This window comes from Panthera pardus, unplaced genomic scaffold (genome assembly GCF_024362965.1).
Source record: "Panthera pardus isolate Hobbes unplaced genomic scaffold, ASM2436296v1 HiC_scaffold_7, whole genome shotgun sequence".
Taxonomy (NCBI): domain Eukaryota; kingdom Metazoa; phylum Chordata; class Mammalia; order Carnivora; family Felidae; genus Panthera; species Panthera pardus.
The window spans coordinates 52,517,419-52,543,736 of NW_026527002.1; the positions used below are offsets into that span (position 1 = coordinate 52,517,419).

The following is a 26,318-nucleotide window of genomic DNA, read 5'->3' on the forward strand; positions in this document are numbered from 1 at the left end:
GAGCTCAAATCAAAGCTGAGTTCCTTCTAATCTAGTGCTCTTTTAAAGATGTGATTTAAGGGAAATATAAATCAAAACCACACTGAGATATCACCTCACGCCAGTCAGAGTGGCTAAAATGAACAAATTGGGAGACTATAGATGCTGTAGAGGATGTGGAGGAACAGGAACCCTCTTGCACTGTTGGTGGAAATGCAAACTGGCGCAACTGCTCTGGAAAACAGTGTGGAGTTTCCTCAAAAAATTAAAAATAGACCTACCCTATGACCCAGCAATAGCACTGCTAGGAATTTACCCATGGGATACAGGAGTGCTGATGCATAGGGGCACTTGTAACCCAATGTTTATAGCAGCACTCTCAACGATAGCCAAATTATGGAAAGAGCCTAAATGTCCATCAACTGAGGAATGGATAAAGAAATTGTGGTTTATATATACAATGGAATACTACTTGGCAATGAGAAAGAATGAAATATGGCCTTTTGTAGCAACGTGGATGGAACTGGAGAGTGTTATGCTAAGGGAAATAAGTCATACAAAGACAGATACCATATGTTTTCACTTGTATGTGGATCCTGAGAAACTTAACAGACCATGGGGGAGGGGAAGGGGAAAAAAAAGTTAGAGAGGGAAGGAGCCAAACCATAAGAGACTCTTAAAAACTGAGAATAAACTGAGGGTTGATGGGGGGTGGGAGGGAGGGGAAAGTGAGTGATTGGCATTGAGGAGGCCATTTGTTGGGATGAGCACTTGTTGTATGAAAACCAATTTGACAATAAATTTCATATTTAAATAAATAAATAAATTCATATTAAAAAAATAAAGATGTGATTTAACCACAAATTGATTTCTCTCTTTAGAAGATAAAATCTAATGTCTTTGATCCTTAGTGGGATTGAAAACACTTAAACTGACCATTTCAGAAAAAAAATTGTCAAAGAACCTGATATTTTTCTATATGCAGGTTTGTAATTGTGCATAGTAGTTTCTTCTGTATTCCATGGTTTATTTTTTAAGGAACAATATGACAGTATCTCAGTCACTGGGGTCACACTGTTACTGGATAATTGTGCAACTCTGGGGAAGTTCTTATTTAGAAACCTCAGTATACATATTTTTGGTGAGGGTTGAGAGACAGGAGGCAGAGAGAGTGAGAGAACTAACCAGGTCTCTTCCAAATCTATATAACAATAATTTTTTTTTAATCAAGGGAATTTCTACATGCCTGACAGAAGCCTTGTAGGGCTGTGAACACACACACACACACACACACACACACACACACACACACTCATTCTGATCAGTTTAAGTACTTATTAATTGAACAAAACATCCTTTTAAGCACTATTTGAAATGGCTGTTACTATTTGTTTTCTTTCGCACAACACATTAAAAGCTACTACTTTCTCTTTACTTGAACTCCACTTACAAAATGATGAGACAGGAGAGATTTCACAATACACCCAATTACATAGAAAAGTATCACCCAATTACATTCATCATCATCTATCCTCATCATCATACTAAAAGAATAATAAAGACAGTGAAAAGGGCTGTCACATGATGAATAGAAGCCTACCTGGTTGCTTCACTGTACCACCAGCTTCCTAATGATCATCAAGAAGTTAGTGTCTTTACCGTTACAAGATTTTATTTTTTTAATATGAAATTTATTGTCAAATTGGTTTCCATACAACACCCAGTGCTCATCCCAACAGGTGCCCTCCTCAATGCCAATCACCCACCTTCCCCTCTCTCCCACCACATCAACCCTCATTTTATTCTCAGTTTTTAAGAGTCTCTTATGGTTTGCCTCCTTCCCTCTCTGTAACTTTTTCCCCCCTTCCCCTCCCCCATGGTCTTCTGTTAAGTTTCTCAGGATCCACATACGAGTGAAAACATATGGTATCTGTCTTTGTATGACTTATTTCCTTTAGCATAACACTCTCCAGTTCCATCCACGTTGCTACAAAAGGCCATATTTCATTCTTTCTCATTGCCACGTAGTATTCCATTGTGTATATAAACCACAATTTCTTTATCCATTCCTCAGTTGATGGACATTTAGGCTCTTTCCATAATTTGGCTATTGTTGAGAGTGCTGCTATAAACATTGGGGTACAAGTGCCCCTATGCATCAGCACTCCTGTATCCCTTGGGTAAATTGCTAGCAGTGCTACTAGGAATTTACCCTTACGAGATTTTAAATATTAAAGGTAGTTAATAGGAATGTCTTCATTAAATATATAAGTACTTTCAATTTTTAGCTTATATGTCCCATGAACTTATAAAGGAATGCCTCTTTAGAACAAACCAAAAAGCATTTCAAGAATGCTTGAACAAAGAACATGGGTTGTCACTAGTCAGACACACATTCCACTATCAACTCTGCTAAGCAGCAGTGGGTGACTTTGAATGAGCTGAGCTGCTTAACTTCTCTAGGCTTCCCCCACCCCTCCCCGTTTACTTGCCTCAAATAGTCAGGTATATGCATAAACTGTGGAGAAGATTTAGCCAAAAAGAAAGTACTAAATAAGTGTCTATTGTTAGTAATAAGTTCAAGGTGTCTTTTACAGAAGAGCAACTAATGTTACAGAAACTGCTCTCCTCTCAGAGACCCTGAGTCACCTAGGATTCATATCAATTATTCAGTTCATATGTAGCGAGCACCTTTTAGATGACAGGCCCTTGACTGGCTGGCCTCAGGCAATTAAACTGTGGCTCTGTGGAGACCAAGCTTGGATACAATCCCCTGAAACTAAAGTCAATTAACAAATGTTTTGTTTTATCCCAATCATAGGTGCATCAAAACCTAGCCAGCTCTCCTGCAGGGATGGAATTTCTTAAGAAAGCATAAGAATCAAGAGACCTAGCAGGTGACGACCTCTCAATTAGCTTCTGATAAGGGGGCAGCAGGGCCATCCTCACAGTCCCTCCCCTAAAGAACTATTCTTTAACTTTATCCAGTTATGGTCAGTTTATTAACTGGCTGGTAGCAGCTCTTATAAAGGTGTAAAAGCCACTTCAGCTAATCAGACTTTCCCAGCTGGCAGTAACCTGTTAACCAAGAGAACATGTTTTCTGCAGAGCAGCCTGTAGGTCAAGGTTCTTTTTTGGGAAAGGAACCAGCTTAAGAGAATGCCTTATCAAAGTGTGCCAATTAAAAGTGATGACCTACCCTCAACCCTGCTCAAAAAAGACAGATTCTAAAGCTTAACAAATAATGTGTTTTGTGATTTTATTTTCTCTAAGAGCAGCAGCATGGAGTAGTTAAAGAAACATGGCTAAGTGAAATAAATCAGACAGGGAAAAGCAAATATTGCATGATCTCACTTATATGTGAAATTAAAAAGAAAAGAAAAAAAGAAAAAAGAAAGAAAAAACAACTCATAGGAGAAAAACGAAAACAAAAAACATCAGATCTGTCGTTACCAGAGGTTGAAGGTAGGGTGAGGGGGAACTGAATGAAGGTGATCAAAAGGTACAAACCTCCAGTTGTTAGATAAGTAGTAGGGGTGAAACATACAAGGTAATGGCTACAGTTAATACTGCTTTTTGGTATATGTGAAAGGTGTTAAGAGAGTAAATACCAAAGATCTAATCACAGCTCATTTCTTTTCCTTTATTTTTTGTATTTACATGAGATGATGGATGTTAACTTATTGTGGTAATCATTTCACAAGATACATAAGTAAAATTTTGCTGTACACCTTAAACATACACAGTGCTATATGTCAATTGTATATCTCAGTAAAACTGGTTTAAAAAGAAAAAAGAAACAGGCATTAGAATCAGAGAGAATCCTTTGATATTTGTCTTTCTCTGACTAATTTCACTTAGCATAATACCTTCTAGTTCCAACCACTATATGCTAACTTGGATGTAAAATTAAAAAATAAAATAAAAATAAATAAAAAATAAATAAAACAATTAGAGAGAATCTTAGATCTCATTCTTAGCTCTGCTTCATAAGCATGTCCTTGGGTAGGTTTCTGAACCTCTTTGAGCTTCAATGGTAAAATGTAAACACTTACCTACATCACAGGGTTGTTGAGGGGAGTGTTAGAATAGCCATTCCCACCAGAAATTTGAGGAGAGGGGCTGACTAGAATAGCAAAAAGCAGTAACTTCTGGAGGCAGTTATAGAATCACAGAATATTAGAGCAATGACCTCCTAGCCTCCCCTAATTTTTAAAGATGAGGACACTGGGACTCAATATGAACTTCACCTATCATCAAAGAGTAAGTTAGGACACCTGACTGACATGTAGCTCAGGAGCCAGCTGTGGACAGAGCGATCATAAGGGTCCTCTCGGTCTAAGTAGTCACCATGATCCCTCTTCTTCTGCCCATAAACCCTCCCCTGTTTCTTCCTTTCATAATATGACCCAAACAATTGTTTACAATTCTTCAATTCATGGAGTGCCAGGGTGGCTCAGTAAGTTATATGACAGACTCTTGATTTTTGACTCAAGTCATGATCTCAGAATTCATGAGTTCGAGCCCCACATTGGTCTCCATGCTGATAGTGTGGATCCTGCTTGGGATTCTACTCCCTCTCTTTTACTCTCTCAAAAATAAACATTTTTAAAAAGCTTCAATTCATATGGAAGCTATATTTCAATCAGAATCTTTTGCAGTACCTGTATCAACAAAATCAAAAGAATAAATTAGACTCTAAGATACCAGACATAATTATTAATTAGAACACTCAACATGCCAGAATACATAAAGTAATGGAAATCTCAGAAGAAGGAAGAGCAAGTCATGAGAAAGTGGGGAAGGCAAAGACAGGAGCCTGAGAAGGAAGGATTCAAGAGCATTAGAAGCCTGGCTGAAAGCCAGTGTATTCTATTTCATTGTGATCAGCTTAGTAGAGTCCACGAACAGATACGTTATTACTGATTATGATATTGATAATTAATGATTGATGTGGAGAAGGACACACATTTCCTCAAAATATCCTCATTATGCTTAGGTGGTACTAAAACTGGTCTTTTACTAAATACAAAGTGGCCTATTCCATAATCAGTGATGGATGGAGACAACATAATTATTACATTGCAGCAATTTTCAAAGGCTAGTTTCTGACCCGGCCAAGTCAGCATCACCTGGGTATTTGTTGACAATATAAATTCTTAGGCACCATTTCAGATCTACCCAATAAGAAACTCAGCACATGGAGGAAAGCAACCAGTGTTTTAACAGGCGTTAAACACAAAATGCCCCCTAGCTCTTCACTACCTTGCCACCCAGGCTAGATGGCGAAGGCAGAAGAAAATAAAGCTAAGTTCCACTGTTTCCACAGTCTTCCAATGACTATTCTCACCTTACTGCTAACATGTCCCTTCTCTGACCTCTTCTGATTCTGTGATACATCTACCCTATTTGTCTATTGTGCTTTTGCAGCATTTTGGGTAATAGTGATTACACAATACCACTGTCTAATTTGTATCAATTTCACAAGCAACCCAGTTGGGTCCTTAGTCCATCCATAGGCATCTTCTAAATAAAGACATTCTTAATTTTTAGTTTTATTTTACTTCTCATATAATCCCCCAGACACTGAGATCACAGTAACATATTTGTCAGAGATCTGCTTCTTTACAGATATTTAAACACACATCATATGGACTTTATGGTTCTCAGAGTCAATATATGCATCCTGCTCACTTATAGTTCATAGTTATTCAGATTTGATTAAAAACATTTTAAACACTTCTGTTCATTTTAAATACCTAGGCCCTTTTCCTTTAAAAAAAATTAATGTTTATTCATTTTTGAGAGACAGAGTGTAAGTGAGGGTGAGGCAGAGAGAGGGAGACACAGAATCAGAAGCAGGCTCCAGGCTCTGAGCTGTCAGCACAGAGCCTGACTCAGGGCTTGAACCCACAAACCAAGAGATCATGACCTGAATGAAGCCTGAGGCTTAATCGACTCAGCCACCCAGGTGCCCCACCCTTTTTCCAAATGCATCATTAAACTTCATGATTCAAGAATGGCAGGTATTTTTAAAAGTACTCAAATTTGACATGCAGCAATTCTTTAAAAACCCTTCAACACTGGTCTTGCAGTTCACAAATTAAGGGATGGTTACATTTAACTGCGAATTTTCTTGTATGTTCTAAATTACTCATTTTTAAACCTATGTCATTTCAAAAACATAATGCTAACATTCTCTTAGCCTAAAACACACTTTTACAAAGTGCCAAAGAGAAGGGCAGAATCATCAAATACAGAAGAAGGAGCTAAAAACAAAAGTAGCAAATTCTCTGGATGCAGATCTCATTTCTGTAATTTTTTGTTTACAAATTATTTTTGAAAATACACTGCCTCTGGCAACAAATGTATATGTATTTTCTTATACATAAAAAGTTAATCCTTTTCCTGCCACTTAAGCATATTTCTGATCCCCTTACTGGTAAATGAATAAAACAAATGCTTGACTGATAGGATATAGATACTTTATAGATTTCTGATTAGACAAGCCTTTCATCTAAGGCTAGTTTTCCCACTTAGGTCTTGGATCCTATGTTCTTCTGTCTCCTCAGTGACCTTGTTTCTTCAATCATTCCCCTATTTCTCCACCTCATATGGCTCTTTCCCATTCAAGTCTCCTTCCACCACACACATACACACACACACACACACACACACACACACACACACACACAATCTCCTAATTCAAGAGCCATCTTGCTATCAATAGATACTTTTCAACCAACAATCACCATGTCTGCTTGCCTAAGATTCCATGTGCTCCCTCAAACCAGAGCAATGAGGACAGTGCCCCAATAGTAACAATGAAACTCCTCCCATAAAGGTCAACAGTTCTATTGTTTAAACAATATCTCCCCCATTGCTGAAATCCATCCAACCTTTAGAAAGTGTATTTCACTCAGTTTAGGAAATTTCATCCATAAAGTAAAAATACCACAATTTTGTGTTCAAGATTATAAATGGAGAGTTCAATGGATTATCACAAAATGGGCAACATATGCAACCATAATACAAGTGAAGAGGAATGTTAGTGCCTCAAGAACTTTTGTGAGGTCTTTGAACAATCATTTCCCTCTCTTCTCCCTCAACTACCATCTTGACTTGTAACCAAAACACATATAAAAGATTACTCATGATCTCTGTTAGATCTATATTTTCTCATTTTATTTTTCAAAGAAGCATGCAGAGTAGGTCATAGTATTTTCTGCCAAAGACTAAGTTTAGAGTTCCCTTGAGAGCTTTGAATGCTTACATCTAACTGCCCTTGGGGTACCTTTCCCCAGGATATCTCATACCACTTTGAACTCAACATGTCCCAAAACACCCATTCTCCACCATAATGGCCTTTCTTGCCAGCACATATGTACCTTCTCTTATTCCGTACCTTCATAAATTCACTACCCAACTTCCAAGCCAAAATCATAAGAGTAATCTCAGTCTCCCTTCACCTTTAGTCAACATCCCATTCATTATCAAGTCCTGTTGATTATCCCTCAATATCTCTCTCATTCCCGTTTCCACTACGATTACCTTCATTTATTCATTGAATAAATGTGTTGAGCCCCACTATGTGTCAACACTGTTCTGCAGATCATAAGCCTGTACTCAAGCCAAACAGTCTTAAATCCCTTCCCCTCTTGGAGCTTACATTCTATTGGGAGAAGTGAATAAAACAGGCAAAACCTTGAGTATGTTAGCTACCCATAGTGCGGAGGAAAGAAGGGAGGAAAGGAGGGAGTGAAAGAATGAGGAAAGGGGGGAGAGATAAAAAATGAAGAAAGGAAACATTGGGAAGGAAAGTTAACATTTTAGACAGATTAGTCAGGGAAGGTCTGAGGAGGAAATATCTATTCTCATTTCATTTTTTTTAACCTAGATTATTGCCCTTGCCACCTTCATTGCTGACTTCCCTTTAACTCACATTTCATTCTGCCAAAAGAAAAATATTTCCTCTTCTTATTCCCCTACTTAAAATCCTTCACTGACTACTTGTGGCTTCAGGAAGGTGCTTAAACCGACTAACTTTAGCACAAAAGGTCTGTCAAACTCAGTCCCCGCCACCTTAACTATCATTTCTGGTTATGCAGTGGAACTGGACTCAATCACCTTCCTTTTTGCTTAACAGTGGATGATTTTCTGTGTGTCTCCACACCTTCAAGTGTGCTTTTCCTTTCTTTTTTTCTTACCTAGAATGCTTAATCCTAACAATTCTGAAAATGCCTATAGTCTTTATAAGGGTCATCTCCCCCATTGATGAAATCCACCCAACCTTCGGAAAGTGCGTTTCACTCAGTTTAGGAAACTTCATACAGAAAATAAAAATAGTATGACATCCTCTGCACGCTTCTTTGAAAAATGAGAAAATATGTATCTAACAGAGTAATTGGTAGCAAACAGAAGCAAATTAGCACCCTTTATCACACCCCCACCCTGAACTAATTGATTACTTGTCTGCCTGCTCCACCGGAATAGGGTTTCTCAGCCTCAATGCTACTGATGTTTTGGGCCGCATGGTTCTTTGTTGCAGGGGGCTGTCCTATGCCTTTGTCTAATGTTTTGCAGTATCTATAGTCTATCCACCAGCATCCCTTCAACTGTAATAACCAAAAATATCTGCAAACATTACCGCATGTCCCCTAAGGGGAGAAATTACCCATGGTAGAGAACCACTACACTATACCATAAGCAACTCAAGGGCACCAACTAATTATGACTCATTACCGTATCGATAGGTAACCGGTACAAAATCCAGCACAAAGGAAGTGTTCAATAAACGCATAGAAGAACCACAATCCTGACTTCTAGTACCACAGATTAGTTTTAACTATTTTCACAATGTATGTCAATGTATCATTTTATGACTTCCTTCATTCAACATTACATTGTGAGATTTCTCTATGTTGCTGCATGTTGAGGTAGTTCATTCATTTCTTTTATATATTTTCTTTTTTAATATGTTATGCATTTTTTCAATGTTGTGTTGCTTGGACATTTGGGTTGTTTCCAATTTATAGATCTTTATAAAGGATCATGAGAATCTTTTATATGTGTTTTGGTTACAAGTCAGGATGGTAGTTTTGTGGAGGCAGAAGAGATAGGAGTGATTGTTAAAAGACCTCATAAGCATTCTTGGGGCGCTAACATTCCTCTTGACCTGTACTGCAGTTGCACAAGTTGCCCTTTTTGTGATAATCCGTTGAACTCTCCATTCATAATCTTGAACATAAATTTCTTGTGATATTTCATTTAAAGTTTTTTAATCACTAAGAACAAGAAAGTTTTGCAAACAGAAGAAAAAAAGCCAGAGATTCTGGTAAATGTCATATAATGCCAACATTCAGGTAAAAAACAAATGAACTTCACCTTACCAAAGAAAATATTAAACCAAAAAATGCATTTTTTTGTACTTTTTGTAAATAGCACTTATTGTTAGACGCAAGGGCAAATGTCTGCTATTAGTTAAGATGTGGACTGGTGCAACTTTTCTAGAAGGCCATTTGGCAATATATATCAAAAGTCTTTAAATATGTGATATTGTTCCATGTTAATCTTAAAGCTGAAAACATGTTTTTATGTTTAAAAGTTTATCTTATGTAAATCAGATAAATGTATAAAACTAAAGTGTGTATATGAGAGACTATATAAGAATATTCTTCATATTATTGAAAAACTAAAATCAAATTCTTAATAGGTGATTAAATATATTAGGATATATCCACTCAGTAGGATATATGCAGCCATATTTAATGACATTAACATAATGTTCAAAATCCATTAAGTTGAAACAAGTTACAAAATAGAACAGGGGTACACTTGTAAAGGGAGAAAGACATAAATATACATAGAAACAAAAGTTGAGGGTAGAAGCCAAATGTTAACTTTTTTTATCTTTGAGTGTTTTTTTTTATTTTTGCTTTTGCTGTTTTTTTAAGGCCTATGTGCTTTCTAAGCTTTCTACAAAGAATATTTGTAACTATCTAAGGAATAAAGTTTTTTCATGTAAATGAGTTTTTCAATAAATGAGAAAAAAGTAACGAGAGAAATATCACCTAACACCATCAGAGACAATGGCAGCTCTTAGTGTCCTTGAGTGTATATATTTTTCATAATATGCTTCAAATGGATACTGAATTGGTTTTTAAAAGCATGTCTGGCTTTATAAGCTCCATACTGTATGTACCAAGAGGCCACACCTAGCCAACATTTCATAAAGCAAATCTTCCTTCTGAAGATACTGCTTTGCAATTAAAATCTTAAAACAGATGTGCTAGGAAGTTTTATAAAGCTACTGTGCTTGGGGCACCTGGGTGGCTCACTCAGTTGAGTGTCCACCTCTTGATTTTGGCTCAGGTCATTATCCTGGCAGGGTCATGAAATTGAGCCCAACATCCAGCTGCATACTAAGCATGGAGCCTGCTTGGGATTCTCTCCTCTCTCTTCCCCTCTGCCCCTCTCCCTTGCTTGTTCTCTCACTCTCTGAAAAAGAATGTTTTTAAAAAGCTACTGTTGGGGTGCCTGGGTGGCTCATTCTGTTAAGTGTCTGACTTTAGCTCAGGTCATGATCTTGTGGTTCGTGGGTTTGAGCCCCTCGTCGGGCTCTGTGCTGACAGCTCAGAGCCTGGAGCCTGCTTGAGATCCTGTGTCTTCCTCTCTCTCTGCCCCTCCCCTGCTCACTCATGCATGCTCTTTCTTGCTCGCTTGCTCTCTCTCAAAAATAAATAAACATTAAAAAAAAATTTAAAGCTACTGTTGCTTGAAGTATAATTTTTTTCTCTACTGTAGAGCAATAATTGCTTAATAAAAAGTGGGTATGATTTCAAATTCTAAGTCTGTAACAGCTTTTCCAATTTAACTCTGTCTCATCCTCTGAATACAATACAAACAACAATGGAATATATGCAAAGTATGGGGGAAAAATCAAATAATTGGTATGAAAGAATCATGGCCATCCAAAGTCACATAGTGAGAATTAAGAAATAATTTTCCACTTTCACTTTGATTCACAGGAATCTTACTCATAAGCCCTTCCAGCTTGTACCAGATAAGTAATGATTTCCTCTAAGTCAGTAAACTGCAACATCGATTACATTCAGTTACAATAAGTATAACCACAGCAAACCCATTCTCACATGGAAATTCTCTTTCCAAGGCTGATTTACAGTCACTGCTCTCCTTTCTGAGAAAAGGGATAAACTTAGCCAAAATGTGTTTGAAGATATATCTGTTGATACACTATAAAGTATTGCTGAGGTGGCTATCCATACAGGTTTGCCTGGGACAGTCCTGGTTTACAACAGTGTCCCTGCATAGTTATTATTAGCAGCCCCTCGGACTTGCCAATGTCCTAGGGTTGAGTAACACATTACATTGTCAGGGTACTGTCCATACACAGACTCCATAAGTGCTAGGCCTAGAACTTGGAATAACTGCCTGGAGCCATCTACACTCTTACCTCATCTTCCTTGTGCACTGATGGTATGGAATGAAAAATGCACCAAATATTCAGGAACGCAAATCCTGCCCCCTCCCACCAGGTGGTCTAACGCAATCTGACTAGGACTCCCTTTTAAGGTAAACCTATCATTCCGTGGAAGTTAAAAAAAACTATGGCAGACAAATTACTAGATAGCCCCCAAATCAAAAAATTAAGGAAAGGTACATACTTGAAAAATTAGACAGTCTGTTGTCAGAGGTTGGGAGTTCTGTCTCTGTAATTGTTAATCCAAACAATTCCATGAAATAGAAGCAGATGCGAATTTTCACTGAGCCTATGTATTTCTATCTCTGCTAATGGAAAATTATTCCAGAGAGAATTCCAGAGAGGAACTACTATTCCACCTAGAAAACCTAGGACCAAATTTGATTCTCTTTTCACTCTCTGAAATTAGTTTCTATGTCTCCTTGATTCTATTTTTTAAAATCTCTGGAATTCATTACCCACAGACCTTTCATCAGAATGTGATTTCTCAACTGTAACTGTTACAGTAGCCTTCCTCTACTTTCTGTCCTTCTCCAATTCATTGCCCCCACTGACACTAAAACTATCCTGAACAAAGCAACTTCTTCAGTCCTCTCCTGCTTGAAACCTGTAGGTAATATCCAGACTCCTTGGCACAGCATTCAAGTCCTTTATCCTTGCACTCCAACCTCTGTCCCTTTCCATTCTCAGTTCCAACCACATCTCCTACTAAGCCCATCCAACTCAATGGTTCTTATCCAGAGATAATGTATTATAGATTGGACTAATCATCCAGGAGGTGTTCAAAAATGTCTGGGTACATTTTTACTTGTCACAGTGACTTGAGGGCACAAAGACCATTTCATGGGTAGGGACTAAGGATACTAAATGTTCAGCAATGTAGATTAAATGGCCTTGCCAAAATACCAACCACATCCCAGATGGGACTTATTGTTCTCCAAGCACATTATTTTTACACATGTGTGTCTCCTTCTTTCTAAAATCTATTTAACCTCCCACCATTAGTTCTGCCTTCTTCCAAAATAATATTGTCCTTGGATGATTCAATTCAAACTCTCCTCTAATCTAAAGGCCTTGGCTGATTTAATAGCCATGTATACAGTATTAATGGGAGGTAATTAAATTACTCCCCTAACATACTGCTTGCTGATATAGCTTAGTGTACTGAATTAAAATTAAACTTTTACCCTTTTGTCATTTTGTCATTTCGCTCCATGTTTTGTTTTGTTTTTTTCCTTATCCTCTCTATGCCCTAACATTTAAGCTCCTTAAAGAAAGGGATGTTCTTTTGGTATGTCATTTTTTTTTTTAATTCCAATTACTACTATTCACTTAGAAGTTTTGAATCATTTTATAAGTGATTTTTGGATTAAAAGATAAAAATCATTCCTGTATGACTATGTATAGAATGCCATTCCTTAATACTTTTTCTAATTGTTAAACTTAGAACTCAGAATATTCTAAAATGAACTAAATATTTTAGTTAAATCTTTTATTAGTAATGGTGCTTTACAGAACTATTTAATATAATGTATTATAGATTAAACTATGGATTACAAACTCAGATAAAAAAAAGAGGCAAAAGGGGCGCCTGGGTGGCTCAGTCCGTTAAGCGTCCGACTTCGGCTCAGGTCACGATCTCGCGGCCCGTGAGTTCGAGCCCCACGTCGGGCTTTGTGCTGACTGCTCGGAGCCCGGAGACTGTTTCAGATTCTGTGTCTCCCTCTCTCTCTGACCCTCCCCCGTTCATGCTCTGTCTCTGTCTCAAAAATAAATAAACGTTAAAAAAAAATTAAAAAAAAAAAAAAGAGGCTAAAAGAAGCCATAGACACTGTAGTAAAGTGGAGACAATGTTCCCAGTATAAAGACATTTAAATTCCTTGGGGATTTTGTTGTTGTTGTGCTAAGTATGCCTTATACAGATCTTCTTAACAAGCTTATGTTGGAGATGCTTGTTATACAAAAAATAAATAACCTAAAAATAAAAAGTGTGTATGCAATGTACTTCTAGACAAAAGATAAAAATATTCTTATCCTACCCCCACTGAATTTTAAGTTAAAGATTGCACTATTTCTGTAGCATATTAAAATTACACTTGTTTTTAGCCAAAATTTTCAATTTCGCTCCCCCCAAGTTTCATAAACAGTAAATAGTAGACAAAAGTCAACTGCTCACTTGCACATCTGTTCATATCTGGGGCTCGGTGTCCATAGTAACCAGATGGACAGGAATGCAGGCATTCTCCATACTGGCGCATGCCTTCTCTTCGAAGAAAGAAGAACAACTTCTGTTGACATCGGCTGCACCCGTTGTCCTTTGAACAAGACAAACAACCCTTGCAAATGGGATTTGATACATAACTAGCTGTAAGAGAAAACACAAAACACACATTCAAATAGAAGTATGATCAGACCTCTGGTCAATACAACATGCTGAAGAGACAAGGGTCTCTGGTCCTACTCTAATCCCATAGAAATGTGGAACAAAATATCCACTCCCAACCTGAAAAAAAAAACAAAAAAAAAACAAAAAAAAAAAAAACGGTTAATACACAACCAAACTTAGAAACAAAGAGGAAACTCAGAGGTAGGGCTGAAGGTCTACCATGGCCTGTGGAGATGTTAGACCAGACAGAAGCAGACCTTATGTCAGGGTCTTGAATCAAGGCCAAGAAATATGCACATGAAGACCAGACACTTGGGTCTCCTTATGTAGACTGGAGTTGTGAGGGCTGTTTGCACATGAAACCAGTACTAGAAGCCCCTGCCCTAATTTTCCAGAGAAGATTTCAACCCCAGATTAGGGGAATAGAGTGGGTGAGCACAATAGAGAGAAAACATAGCCCATGAGGCACAAGAACCCCCAAATCCACAATATATCCAAGTATGGGATACAAGTTCAAACTATCAATCCGGTGTCAAATAACTAAATCAAGAGGCTAACATAAAAATGTCAATCCAGGAAAACCCACAAAGTAACAAATATCAAACTACCTTATAAAGTTTTCTACAATCCTGAGGCCTGGAACTTGCATGGAAAACAACCTTCACATCAAAATGAACCAATCACCGGGCGCCTGGGTGCTCAGTTGGTTAAGTGGCCGACTTCACCTCAGGTCATGATTTCGTGGTCTGTGAGTTCCAGCCCCGCATCGGGCTCTGTGCTGATAGCTCGGAGCCTGGAGCCTGCTTCTGTTTCTGTGTCTCCCTCCCCCTCTGCCCCTCCCCCATTTGCACTCTGTCTCTGCCTTTCAAAAATGAACAAATGTTAAACAAACAAACAAAAAAATGAACCAATCACACGTACAAGCAAACCTCCATGGGGAAGAGTCATCAATCTCAGAAAGACAGACTTCACACCTAACCAGTCATATGTAATAGAACCATCTGAAAGTCTAAAATGATTATCTTCAGAATATTTGAAGAGATAAAACAAGAACTAGAAATCACATGGGAAGAAACAGTATCATATAGTGACCGTGCAAGTTAGAAAGAAATGAAAATTTTAAAACTGAAAAAAAATTCTATAGACAAGTTGAATGGTACATTAGGGGAAAAAAAAGGTATTTAACTAGAAAACATGTTTAAATAACTGTAGCACCAAAAAAGATGAAAATGTGAAAAAGGTACAAAGCATGTAAAAAGAAAAAGTTTTAATACATGATTATTAGGTGTTGTACTATCAAAAAATAGAGAATATGAGTAAGACGTAATATCCAAAGAGATCATGGCTGATCAGTTTCCAGATTTAAAGAAAGAGATGGATTCTTAGATGAAAGCTTCGTAGAACTGAGGAGATCAGTAAAAATAAGTCTGCATCTGAACACAGCATATTCATACTAAAGAATGAAGTCAAACCAGAGAGAAACAGTAAAACCTTGGTTTGCGAGCATAACTCATTCTGGAACATGCTTGTAATCCAAAGCACTTGTATATCAAAGCAAATTGCAAGAACCATTGGCTCAGTTGTGCTCATGTGACGTTCGGCATCATATACTACTTGTATTGCAAGACATCGCTCATTTATTTATCAAGTTAAAATTTGTTAGGAATGTTTGCTTGTCTTGCTGAACACTTGCAGAGTAAGTTACTTGCAATCCAAGGTTTTATTGTACATACAAAGGAATACAATTTTGGCCTCTAGCAGAAATCTCATCAGAAATAATAAGTGTTAGATAGTGAAATATTTTCTTCAGTATGCTAAGAGAAAATTATCAAACTATAATTCTACAAGCAATTAAATGATAGTTTAAGAATGAGGCCAAAATAAAGATCCATTCAGCCAAATTAAAGGCAAGAAACTTATTAACCACTCACCAAAAGAATAAACTGTATGTATTGGAAAAATGAAATGGAACCCAGAAGGAAGTAGAATGTAATAAGCAATAGTGATCAAATCAATTGAGAAATGTTGGTGTATCTATTAAAAGTTCCAGTTTTTAAAAAGTAATGATTAATTTCCAAGGTTTAAAAATAATACATATCTTATATTTAACAGCAATAATGTGGAAGAGTTGAGGAGGGAAAACAAAAAGCATTTCAAGTTTCTATATTTTGAGTGAAGAAGACCAACACGAATTAAACTTTGTCAAGTTAAATGTATTTGCTAAAACTCTAGGTAGCAACCTCAAAAACAGTAATGTAGAACTTCTAAACCAGTGACAACTACAGATGTCCTAAATGTATAAAATATAAGTAGGAGGTAACAATCCACATGTCTGTGACCAAAAGAATGGATAAATTGTAGTGTATTTTAATGATGAAAAAAACTACTGACACTTTCATGAACAGGAATGAAACTTCTATATATTGAACAAAGAAAGTCAGATTAAAAAAAGAAAAAGGTATACTCCATATAACTATTTATATTGATGTCAAGGACACGTGAAACTAATCTATGGGGACACAGAACATTAAATGCCTTTGAGGGTTTAAGACTGACTGGAAAGGGGTATACTGGAATTTTTGGCAGGTATGTTTGTTTCCTAAGCCTGCCTTAACAAATTCCACAATGTAGTGACTTCAACACCAGGAATTCATTCTCTCAGTTCTGTAGGCTAGAAGTCTGAAATCAAGGTGTCCATAGAGCCATGCTTCCTCTGAAGACCATAGGGAAGAATCCTTCTCTCTTCTGGTGGCCCCAGATTTTCCTTGGCTGGTGGCAGATCTCCAATCTGACTCCATTGGCACATAGTCTTCTTCTCTATGTACCTCTGTGTGTCCTGTCGCTAACAGAGACCCTGTCATTGGATTTAGGGACCACCTTAATCTAGTATGATCTGCATACTTAAATGTATTTGCAAAGCCCCTATTTTCAAATAAGGTCATATTCTGAGTCTCCAGGTGGACATGAATGAGGGCAGGGGTTGGGGGTGCGGACCCTATTTAACCCACTACAGGAGGTGATGGGCAACGTATATAGTCGTAAAACCTATCCAGCTGTACATTTTTACAAGTAATGTGCATAATTTATAAGTAAATTGTATCTGAAGGTTTTAAACAAGAAAAAAAATGGGTACAAAGGCCATACACTAACTTCAGGATAATGTAATTGTTACTTATAATTACATCTCTTTTGAAGATTCTATAAATTATATTGGATGCTCACCTATGTAATATTACTTACATTTATGGTTATTTTTAAACAGAAATATCCTACTGGATGGACGAGGTGGGATGATACTAAGTAAATGTTGAAATAGCATCTGGAAAATTGATGTATGAACCTTATAAACTTTACTATATCTAATGATAAAAAGAGTAATTTTAAAGAAACAAAATACTGTTTCTAGCCCTAGTATAAAATTCAGATATAAAATCTTATAACCTAATATAATTTCTAAAATATGAAAAACTCATATAACTTTTAGTTATCACTATACCAAGCAAAGTCATAAACATAACAAGATATAGGAGGTCACACTGACTTCATTTTATCAGGTTAACCCACAGAAGAAAGAAGAGAAGGACCAGAAAACTCAGCAACTATTGAGACTTTAGCTTTGAGGCCACATCCTCTTTGCCCTACATACAATTTTTATTGCATATAAAATAATATGAAGCCCTAAGTATTCAAACTAGCAGCCATACAACAAAGTGAGCTGTATACCACACCTTTCCTGTAGTTATAATGACTCAACATCTGATATATTAACAGCTAGTTGTAACAGATCTATACAGGTTTTAGTTCCACAAGATGCTCTCCCTGCTTCTCCTGGGCTCCCAACGGCCCTGATTTGATTTTTATAGCTTCTCTTCTAGGAAGATATTGAAACAGGAGTTTTGTTCTTCTTCTGAAAGGAACTCAGAAACCAGGAATTAGGGCCAAGGTTGCTCTTTGAATTGACCATTAATATCTGATTCTTCCCACCTATCCCAGGATTTTTTTTCTATAAACTGTTCAACTGCTTTATCTGCATATGGAGTCTATTTCATGGACCTTCTCTTATTTACAAACCTATTGATGCTTTCCAAATTGTTTCTTATTTACTACCATATTTTCCAAAATCTGCAACTATGTTGGAAAAAAAAAAGAATCGACACAGACGAAAAGTTACTTCCTCAGATATAATTCTTCATTATATTTTAGAAGTCTACTTTCTAGACATATATACATTTTTGTATGTGTAACATAACTTTATTTTTCATAACTGACCATACTTTACATGTATGCTAACTTGTTCAATTTCAGTTAAGTTGTGAGCATCTTTTCCTAGCAATGAAAAAAACCAGTATCACTCTCTTATTTTTCTGGAAGCATCAGTTCTATCTGCTTCCTCTGTTTACCACAACCACCCATTCACTTATCCCCAACACTACTTTTCTGAAGACCACGACCAGTTTTCTAAACTTTAATGCAAGACCTCATTCTCAGTTTCTGGTCCTCACAACTCCTGTAGCCTGGGTCACTTCAGAAAGTTTTATTCCTCCTGTGGCTTCTATGATAATGTCTCCTCCTATACACTTAATTCCAACTCACTATCCTTATTTCCACTAATTCTCTCATAATTCAGGCTCTTATTATTTCTCACTAAGACATTTATGGTGCCCCAACCCTATATCCACCTTTATTTTACCATAAAGTCTGTTTTTGGGTTGATTCTCCTGCTTTTATGCTCATTGTAGGATTTCAGTTAGACCTGACTCTGACAAGATAATATTGATTTATAAAGCATTTTCGTACAGCTGAATGAAAATAAGCCTATACTATTTACAATTTCCCCAGCTGTCTTCTGAAGAGATTCTACTCCGATATGGTTATTAGCATCCTGAGCAGGGTGTAAAGAGTAGGTAAGTTTCAAAAACTGAGATTTGGCTCACCCTCTCTGTGTAAGAAAGGGGTAAAAATTAGAGCGTGGATATGGTGCAGAAATCTGGGTGAGAGGAACAGAACTGGAGTACTCATCAGCTATATGATGGACAAAATGGCTTTGACAGGGGAGGTGACTAGGAGAACCCAACTCATTTTTATTTTCAGGGCTAAGAACATAACACACCTTAAGCACAAAGACCCTATGGCATGATATTTGGGGAAGCAATTGATGACTCTTGTGAGAGGCAAACCCTTAAATAGGAGTAACCACGAGACTAAGGCAAGGGCAGAGGTTGCTAGTTGGAGATGCATCAAAGGGAGCCCCACACTTCGGAACCCCCTGTAACATGTCTGTGTTCAGAACTCCCTGTAATGTCTGTGGTTAGTTTGCTGGCTGCATTCTGCTCTTCAATTTAACTATAGATTTGGAAAAGAACTATATCAAGGTTGTCCAAATTCCCAATTAGCTTATTAAGACAAAATTTGGAAGATTTAAATACGTAGAATGGTTTAAAAAGACTATCATCGCAAACAAGTGCTGAAACCATACTTTTAGTTCAAAAGCTAAACCGAGAGCTCTTTATCACCATAAATCACATTCTATACTAACAAATATGGAGAAAAGAGAATTACAGAACCGAGAGAACCAACATAAATTAAAGGCTTTTTGTTTTGTCTTTATGTATCTGAAGCCAACTTTCATCTGGATCATGAAGATTTTAGAGTCAACAAATTGTGCTCCACATTTTTTAAAGGTATTCTTAAAATCATTAAAAGCAAGGCTTTATTTACTTGAACCTTGACTGACTTAATGAAAATGAATCAGGGAATACTTATCTCAATCCATATCTGCTATCTTTATAACCCCACAAATGAGGAATTCTCTTAAAGCAAAAGTGATGTAAGCCATATCCAACATAAGTGCTGTTCCCAGTCACCCATTTTCTCTAGCCATTAATAGTGCTCCTCAACACTGAAGGATAAGAGCACATTTTTTTCTTTTTTTTTTTCTTTTTTTTTTTTTTTTTTTGCAATTTGAAGCTTCATGCCCCAAACGTCAAATAGACTTTTCAGTTGAATGAACCATTGTCCAATGTCAACTATCCTAGTGGTCTCTATCTTGTAAATTAGTAACTTAATTCAACAAGAATTTCTTCATCCATTATATGGTGACTACAGCAATCTCCGTATCTAAAGCCAGGCAAAAACAGACTTTAAACAGGACTAATTTATTTGGTCAGGATCTTAATAAGTTAAATGGCTCTGCCTATTGCTAGGAGGTTTAATTCAACTGTGCAGGTGAATAAACAGATCTTAATTCCCAGCTTTGATGACCATGTTTATTTGCTCTCTCTGTAAGCTTCAACTTTTCCAACACTAAAGCCTGCTGAGATCCAGAGCTTCATCATTCCAACCAAAACACTTTTTTCTAAGTCTAGACCCACCCAAAATTCTAAAGATGAAATATATCACATAAAACATTAACAAATTTCAGAAAGGTGTTAGGCAGTACTATTAACACAAGTCTACACATATCTCCCTGACAGGGAAAGGAATATGTGGATATATATAAAACAAGAAAAATTATCAGGCAGAACCCAGGTCAAAATACCTATATTACTAACAAGTATATAAAGAGAGAAAAACAGCATAAATATAACCTCTTTTTCTTAATTCTAGTTATTTGATTTGTGTTCCTCTTAAATTGAAAAGTAAGTTTGGTCTTTTATGAATGCTGGTATTTTAAGTTTGATCCTTTGTTAAATTAAATCCAGTTATTCACATTTTATCCCATTGAGCATTTTATGTAGGTGTTGAATGCCCATCTGTTTCTAATATACTCCTAACACTTTTTAAAAGTGTTCCCCTGTTTCAGAATTTAGCCCTTGCCAAGCAAAAAGAAATCTAAATTCCTTCCTAGTGAAGGAATCCATTCCTGACAAAAGGTACAAATTTCTAACTCTAAAATAATGGGACTTAACAATGGGCTGTTGGCCTCTTAGCTTTGCTCCATCTTTGCTAGTACAACATTACAATTTCAACAAATTTTTAAAAGTAAACAGTTAACTTCATCATTCAAATTTATGAAATCGCTAATATTTGTGCTTCCCAATCCCAAATTCAAGATATAGGTTTAAAATGAAAAACCCTATCTCTGGCACCAATAACAAGAAACCTGCCTATTGGATCCTATACAAATTGAGTTGGGAACAGATCCTCCCACTAGAACTTGGCAACATTAGGATAAAAATCCTTTAATCATGTGAACTACCCAAGCTCAAACTCAACTAAGTAATCAAGGTCATGAGTTAAGGAGCTACGAAAGATTTGAGCAAAATGAAAAATTGCTATCTTAGGATACTTTACTAAGTTTTACACTAAGTTGTAAATATTTATAGGAAATAGCATCACGGAACATGCAATTTGATCTTTGATATAAAGACAACGAATGTTAATGCTCTAGATTATTATACTCACCATGCCCCAGAAAGAAAATAGACGTTAAAACTAACAATGTTAACAAAGCTTAGACAGAGAAAAATTTCTCAAATTTCCATTAACGTTTTAGAGGAGCTAGATTAGCATGAATTTATTCTAGAAAAAAATTGAGAATAAAAGACAAACTTGCACCAAGAATTCCAAAATTTTACAATCTCTAGAGTTAAACCATATTTCTCATTATCTCTTCTCAGCTTTTATCATGAGTTCTGTAACAGGTAACAATATTGTTAAGTAAAAGCCTTATAAAAATTTAACTTCTCTAAGTACTAGCTTTGAGAAATCCTTATTAATTGGCTACCTAAAAATTTGTTAATTATTTAATAATTTATAATTCCATAATTCCATTTTATTCACCTACAATGAATGAATGACTTAATAGGTCTTTATCTCTAGAAGTAATCCTTGGGAAAATATTATTTCTAAAAATTTATAAGCCCCCCCCCCCCAACATGGAAATCATCTTTAGAGATGAATATTCTTAATGACATCAGGATTAAAGGTCTTTAATTAGATGCTCTTGCTTCACTTACAAAAATATGTATCTCACTGTACAAAAACTCAAGGCTACCAAGAGATTTTAAAATATGGGGGGAGAGAGCTAAATGGAGTTATGGATTTATTGTAACATGTGAAGTGCTAATAACTTGAAAAACAAAAAAGGAAAAAAATGAGCACAGTTATATGCTCATTATTTGCCCATGCCAGTGCCATTTGAGCCATAATCCCCATAGTTGGGCACCTGAGAAGTACATTTACAACCACAGTTAACTGTGGCCATAGTGTGATTCACTGGGCAGGTTTTTTTTTTTTTTTTTTTTTTACATGGAACAGGGAAGCAGAAAGCCTCTATGAGGCGTGACTCATGCATGCTTCAAGTGGGACAGCTAAGATGTCATAGAGAAGCCCAGAATAATCAATAACTGCAGGCCAAGGAAAGATAATGAACTAAGACAAAGTTGCAAAATAAACATGAAGTCTTACATGGGTCTGTTTGAGGGCGCAACAAACATATCCATAACATGAGAAATACATTCTCCTTCTAACTTAACAAGTCAGACATCATTAACAATCAAGACAGTCTGCCCAAACTTGAGGAGCAAGCAGCTCAGGTTGAACATAAAAATTCAAAAGAATTAAATGGGATTTCAAAATTCTCCAAAAACATGTTTTCAAAATGGTCGTTAATACCCTAAGTAAAATGACAAGTCACATAAATGGAAAAAAGTAGTTATGTATATATAGCCTCTTATAAAAAATAAAATCCTAAACCCTCAATTTAGCATATACAATTCCCCAAATGATGAAGTATTTCCCATAATTAACATTCATTTTGAAAGCCAAGCCCTATAAGAATTATTCCTTTTCCTCCCCTAAAACTCTTTGACACAAAAATATTAATGCATATCCCTATACCAGACATTAATTCTGACAGATAATAGGGGAGAAAGTGTATAATTAAGGATCAAAACACACTCATCACAAAACTAAGCTACTCAAGAGGGCAAATACCACCACCAGAATCATATGCTCTTCAGCTTCAACAACTACTAACACTATTAATTAGTTGATGAAATCCGAGAAAAATATAAGATGGCTTGAGACTGCTCATTTTTTTTCAACGATACATGATGTTTTTGAGACAAAAAAAATCAGATCTTCTGTTATATAAAATAAGCCACTCACCTGAATCTGTGAGAAAGAAAAAAATTTACTCTATAAAACTGTTCTAGTGCTAAAAGTAAGCTTAAAGTTAGAATGTGTGCAGTCCTATAAGCCATAGCTAGAAATTGCTGTGTAGCACAGATTTCCCTTGCCAAGGTTGGCTTGGGCTTTCACAACATACTTAAGCAACCCTATGGAAATGTTGACAGACTGCTGGTGCTAATGGTAACTCCAACATGAGATCTAAATATATACATTTAGGAAGATTGTGAAACTATCACTCTCGCACAGTTCCATGTTTATATAAGAAGATAATCCAATTATTTAAATAGAGAAAAACAAATTGCTCACAAGCAGAGCCAGAATTTTATTCCAAAAAGTGCTTAAGTACATCTTACACTAACACTTCTTCAAAATAGCTTTACATGCTTTGTAAGGGCCATAGTGTCTGACCTGCCTAATTGCCTGTAGAAAAAAATCTCCCCCATTTGGACTACACAAAAATTAAATTGTTTTTAAAAGGGGAGGATGGGAGGGATGGTGTCTATTCAATATATATTCCCATCATGCACAAGCTATTCAACTATTCCACATGTACACCTGCTTCCTAGAATAGAAACTAGTTTGGTAACTCCTGCTTATTCCACTTTTAATTTTAAAACAATAAATGGAAAGCAAACTGGATGGCTTATTTGGTGTCATAAACACAGCCCTCAAGAAGAATCTGTGTCATAACTAACCAGATTAAAGACTCCATGTGTTTTAGATGTGGAAACTTCCATGGATCATGCCACTGTGTCTGAAAATTGAGAATAAACACTGCTAGCTATGCTGTCCCAGAGAAAGGTTTCTTCAAAGATAATAAAATTTTTTTAAGCTGCATTAATGAAAAACATACTAACAAACCCTTAGGGCTGACAAACATTATTATGCAACAATTATTAAGGACTACACTGTGAAGCAAGGGAAAAAAGTAAAAGCTTTATTACATTCAATGTAGGTCACTCTTGTTAAAACCACACACACACACACACACACACACACACACACACACACACACACACACACACCTGAACAGAAGTGAGAATGATTCGCTATTAAATCTCCAGACCTACAGAAGATAGTTTTCAATTTTTAAATCGATTGTCTGCATTTAACATTTATAAACAGTTTATTTTAAAATGCTTTGTCGATATGCCTCACAGCATTCCTTACCTCAGACCCAGTTTGAAATCTAGCTGTTTAACCATATTTATTCTGAGAAAATTCTGTCTACTCAGAACAAGAAGCAATGAAAAAGAGGAAAGTCAAAAAGGGTGGGTGGGGGAGAAGAAAACGAACTTTGGAGAACCTAATACGTGACAAACTGCAGGCTACATGCTTTCATACTTTTTGAAAGTAATGCTTATTACTCAAAATTTCTGTTTATCAAAGTGAATAAACAGATCAGAGAGTTTAAGAAACCTTTCCGAGGTCATACAGTTTGTTTGTGACAAATTTGAATCCAGCTCTCACAAAAGCCATGCTTTTTCTTTCCCCATTAAGAGATACATGTATAGCACCTAGGGGAAAAAATGCATTCTAGCATGATTAAAACTGTGAGTTTTTCAAATTAGGCTGTGCCTTTTAATTTGCTCCCTGCACTTTGCTCTGTTTTTAGCTGCAGCAAAATAACCAAAATTCCTTTTGATGATTAGTCACTAAGAGCACTATACTAATTCTTTCCTAACGTAAGTTGGAATATATTAAGTCTCATAAACCAACCAAATTAAGATGTCATTCACAAAAACATTTCAGAGTAACACTGCTGATACAACAGAAAGGAGAACAGGGAGAAACTGAGTTACAGGGTTCTCCTAGCAGAGGTTAAAGAGAATCTTCAGAATTATAAATGGAAAGTATTTCACTGTTTGGGCATACAGCAAAAGGCCAGCACTTCTTCAATAGGGATCTCTACTTAACAAGTTCAAAGAAAAAACAAAAAAACCTACCCAAACCATACAATTTCCTGCAAATGGGCCACTCTCCTGTCTTTGAAGACAGATGCTATCCTGGCTAAAGGGCCTTTGAAGTAACACAGCAAGCATACCTGTGTAATTAGAAAGGCTGGGGACACCATTCAAATGATCCAAAACTAGACTTTTAAGATGTGCTAAAGTGGGGAGATATGGACTAACATTCTGATGCAGGAGAAACCTCTGTTCTAAACAGATTTGGAGACCAATTTGCCACTGCTTTCTGACCACAGTTCTCCTCCATTTCCTCCAGGCCTTGGAAGACAAAAACAAATTGCCTATTAATGAAAAACTATAAATAGTGTTTGGTCACTCTCAAAAAGTGGCAAAACTATATATGTATGTGTTTACAGACACAGATGTATAGATAGCCATAGACATGGATATATGCCTACATTTACAGATTATATACAGACGTATGCATGTGCTATTTTTTCTAAACCATTTCAGTAGTGGTGGCAGACATTATGCTCTTTTATCTCTACATTTTTTCAGTGTTCACTACATATTTCCAAAAATAAGGACATTGTCTTACATCAGCCATATTGATATAATACTATTTTCTAATCCACAGTCCATATTCAATTATTCCAATAACGTCATTTATATCTATTTTTCTCCTACACTAGAATCCCATCCAACTTTATGCACTGCATTAGACTGTCTTTTTTAGTCTCCTTAATCTGGAACACCTCCTCTTTCATTAACTTGCATTTTGGAAGAGAATAGGTCAGTTATTTACAGAATGTTTACTTGGGTTTGTCTGATACTCCCTCATGATTGGCCACACATTCTTTGGATAATGTATGAAGTGATGTTGTGTCCTTTCTTGTGCATGCCAAGGAGCAACAAATGAATTTGGTTCCATTACTCATGATATTAACCTTGATCCCTTAGTTAAGATGTTATCTTCCAGGTTTCTATACTATGAAGTTATTACTTTCACCTCTGTAACAAGTAATTTTTGAAAAAATACAGTAAGATTGTATAAATATCCTGTTCCTCATCATAATTATGCACAATAGTTATGGTATTCTTTTTTATGCTTGCCTAAATGAACTATTACTCTGATGGTTCTCAAAGGTGATTTTCTAACTCCATCATTCCTTCTCCATTGATAAGAGGGAATTCAGTTGTTAGGAGGAGCTTCCCCTTCTCCCTCATTTGTCTGTTTTTATCAGTAGGGAACCATGGATTTTATTCAGTGGACTGTCATCTGTTACTGTATTTAATGCTCAACTTATCCTAGATTTGTTCAGTGAGAGCACTACAAGGTACCATGGTTTTTAAATTTTATTTTATGTGCATGCCACCAAGTGTTTTGGGTAAACATGAAGATTTAATTTAT

General features: G+C 36.4%; 1 protein-coding gene across 1 annotated transcript in view; it reads right to left on the reverse strand.

Annotated features, from left to right (window-relative positions):
- Window positions 1-26,318, reverse strand: part of RSPO2 (R-spondin 2) — a 166,390-nt gene that overhangs the window by 76,673 nt on the left and 63,399 nt on the right. Inside the window, exon 2 of the mRNA XM_019467857.2 lies at window positions 13,656-13,844. Within this exon, the coding sequence (XP_019323402.1) occupies window positions 13,656-13,844 (189 nt within the window). The remainder of the gene's footprint in view (window positions 1-13,655; window positions 13,845-26,318) is intronic.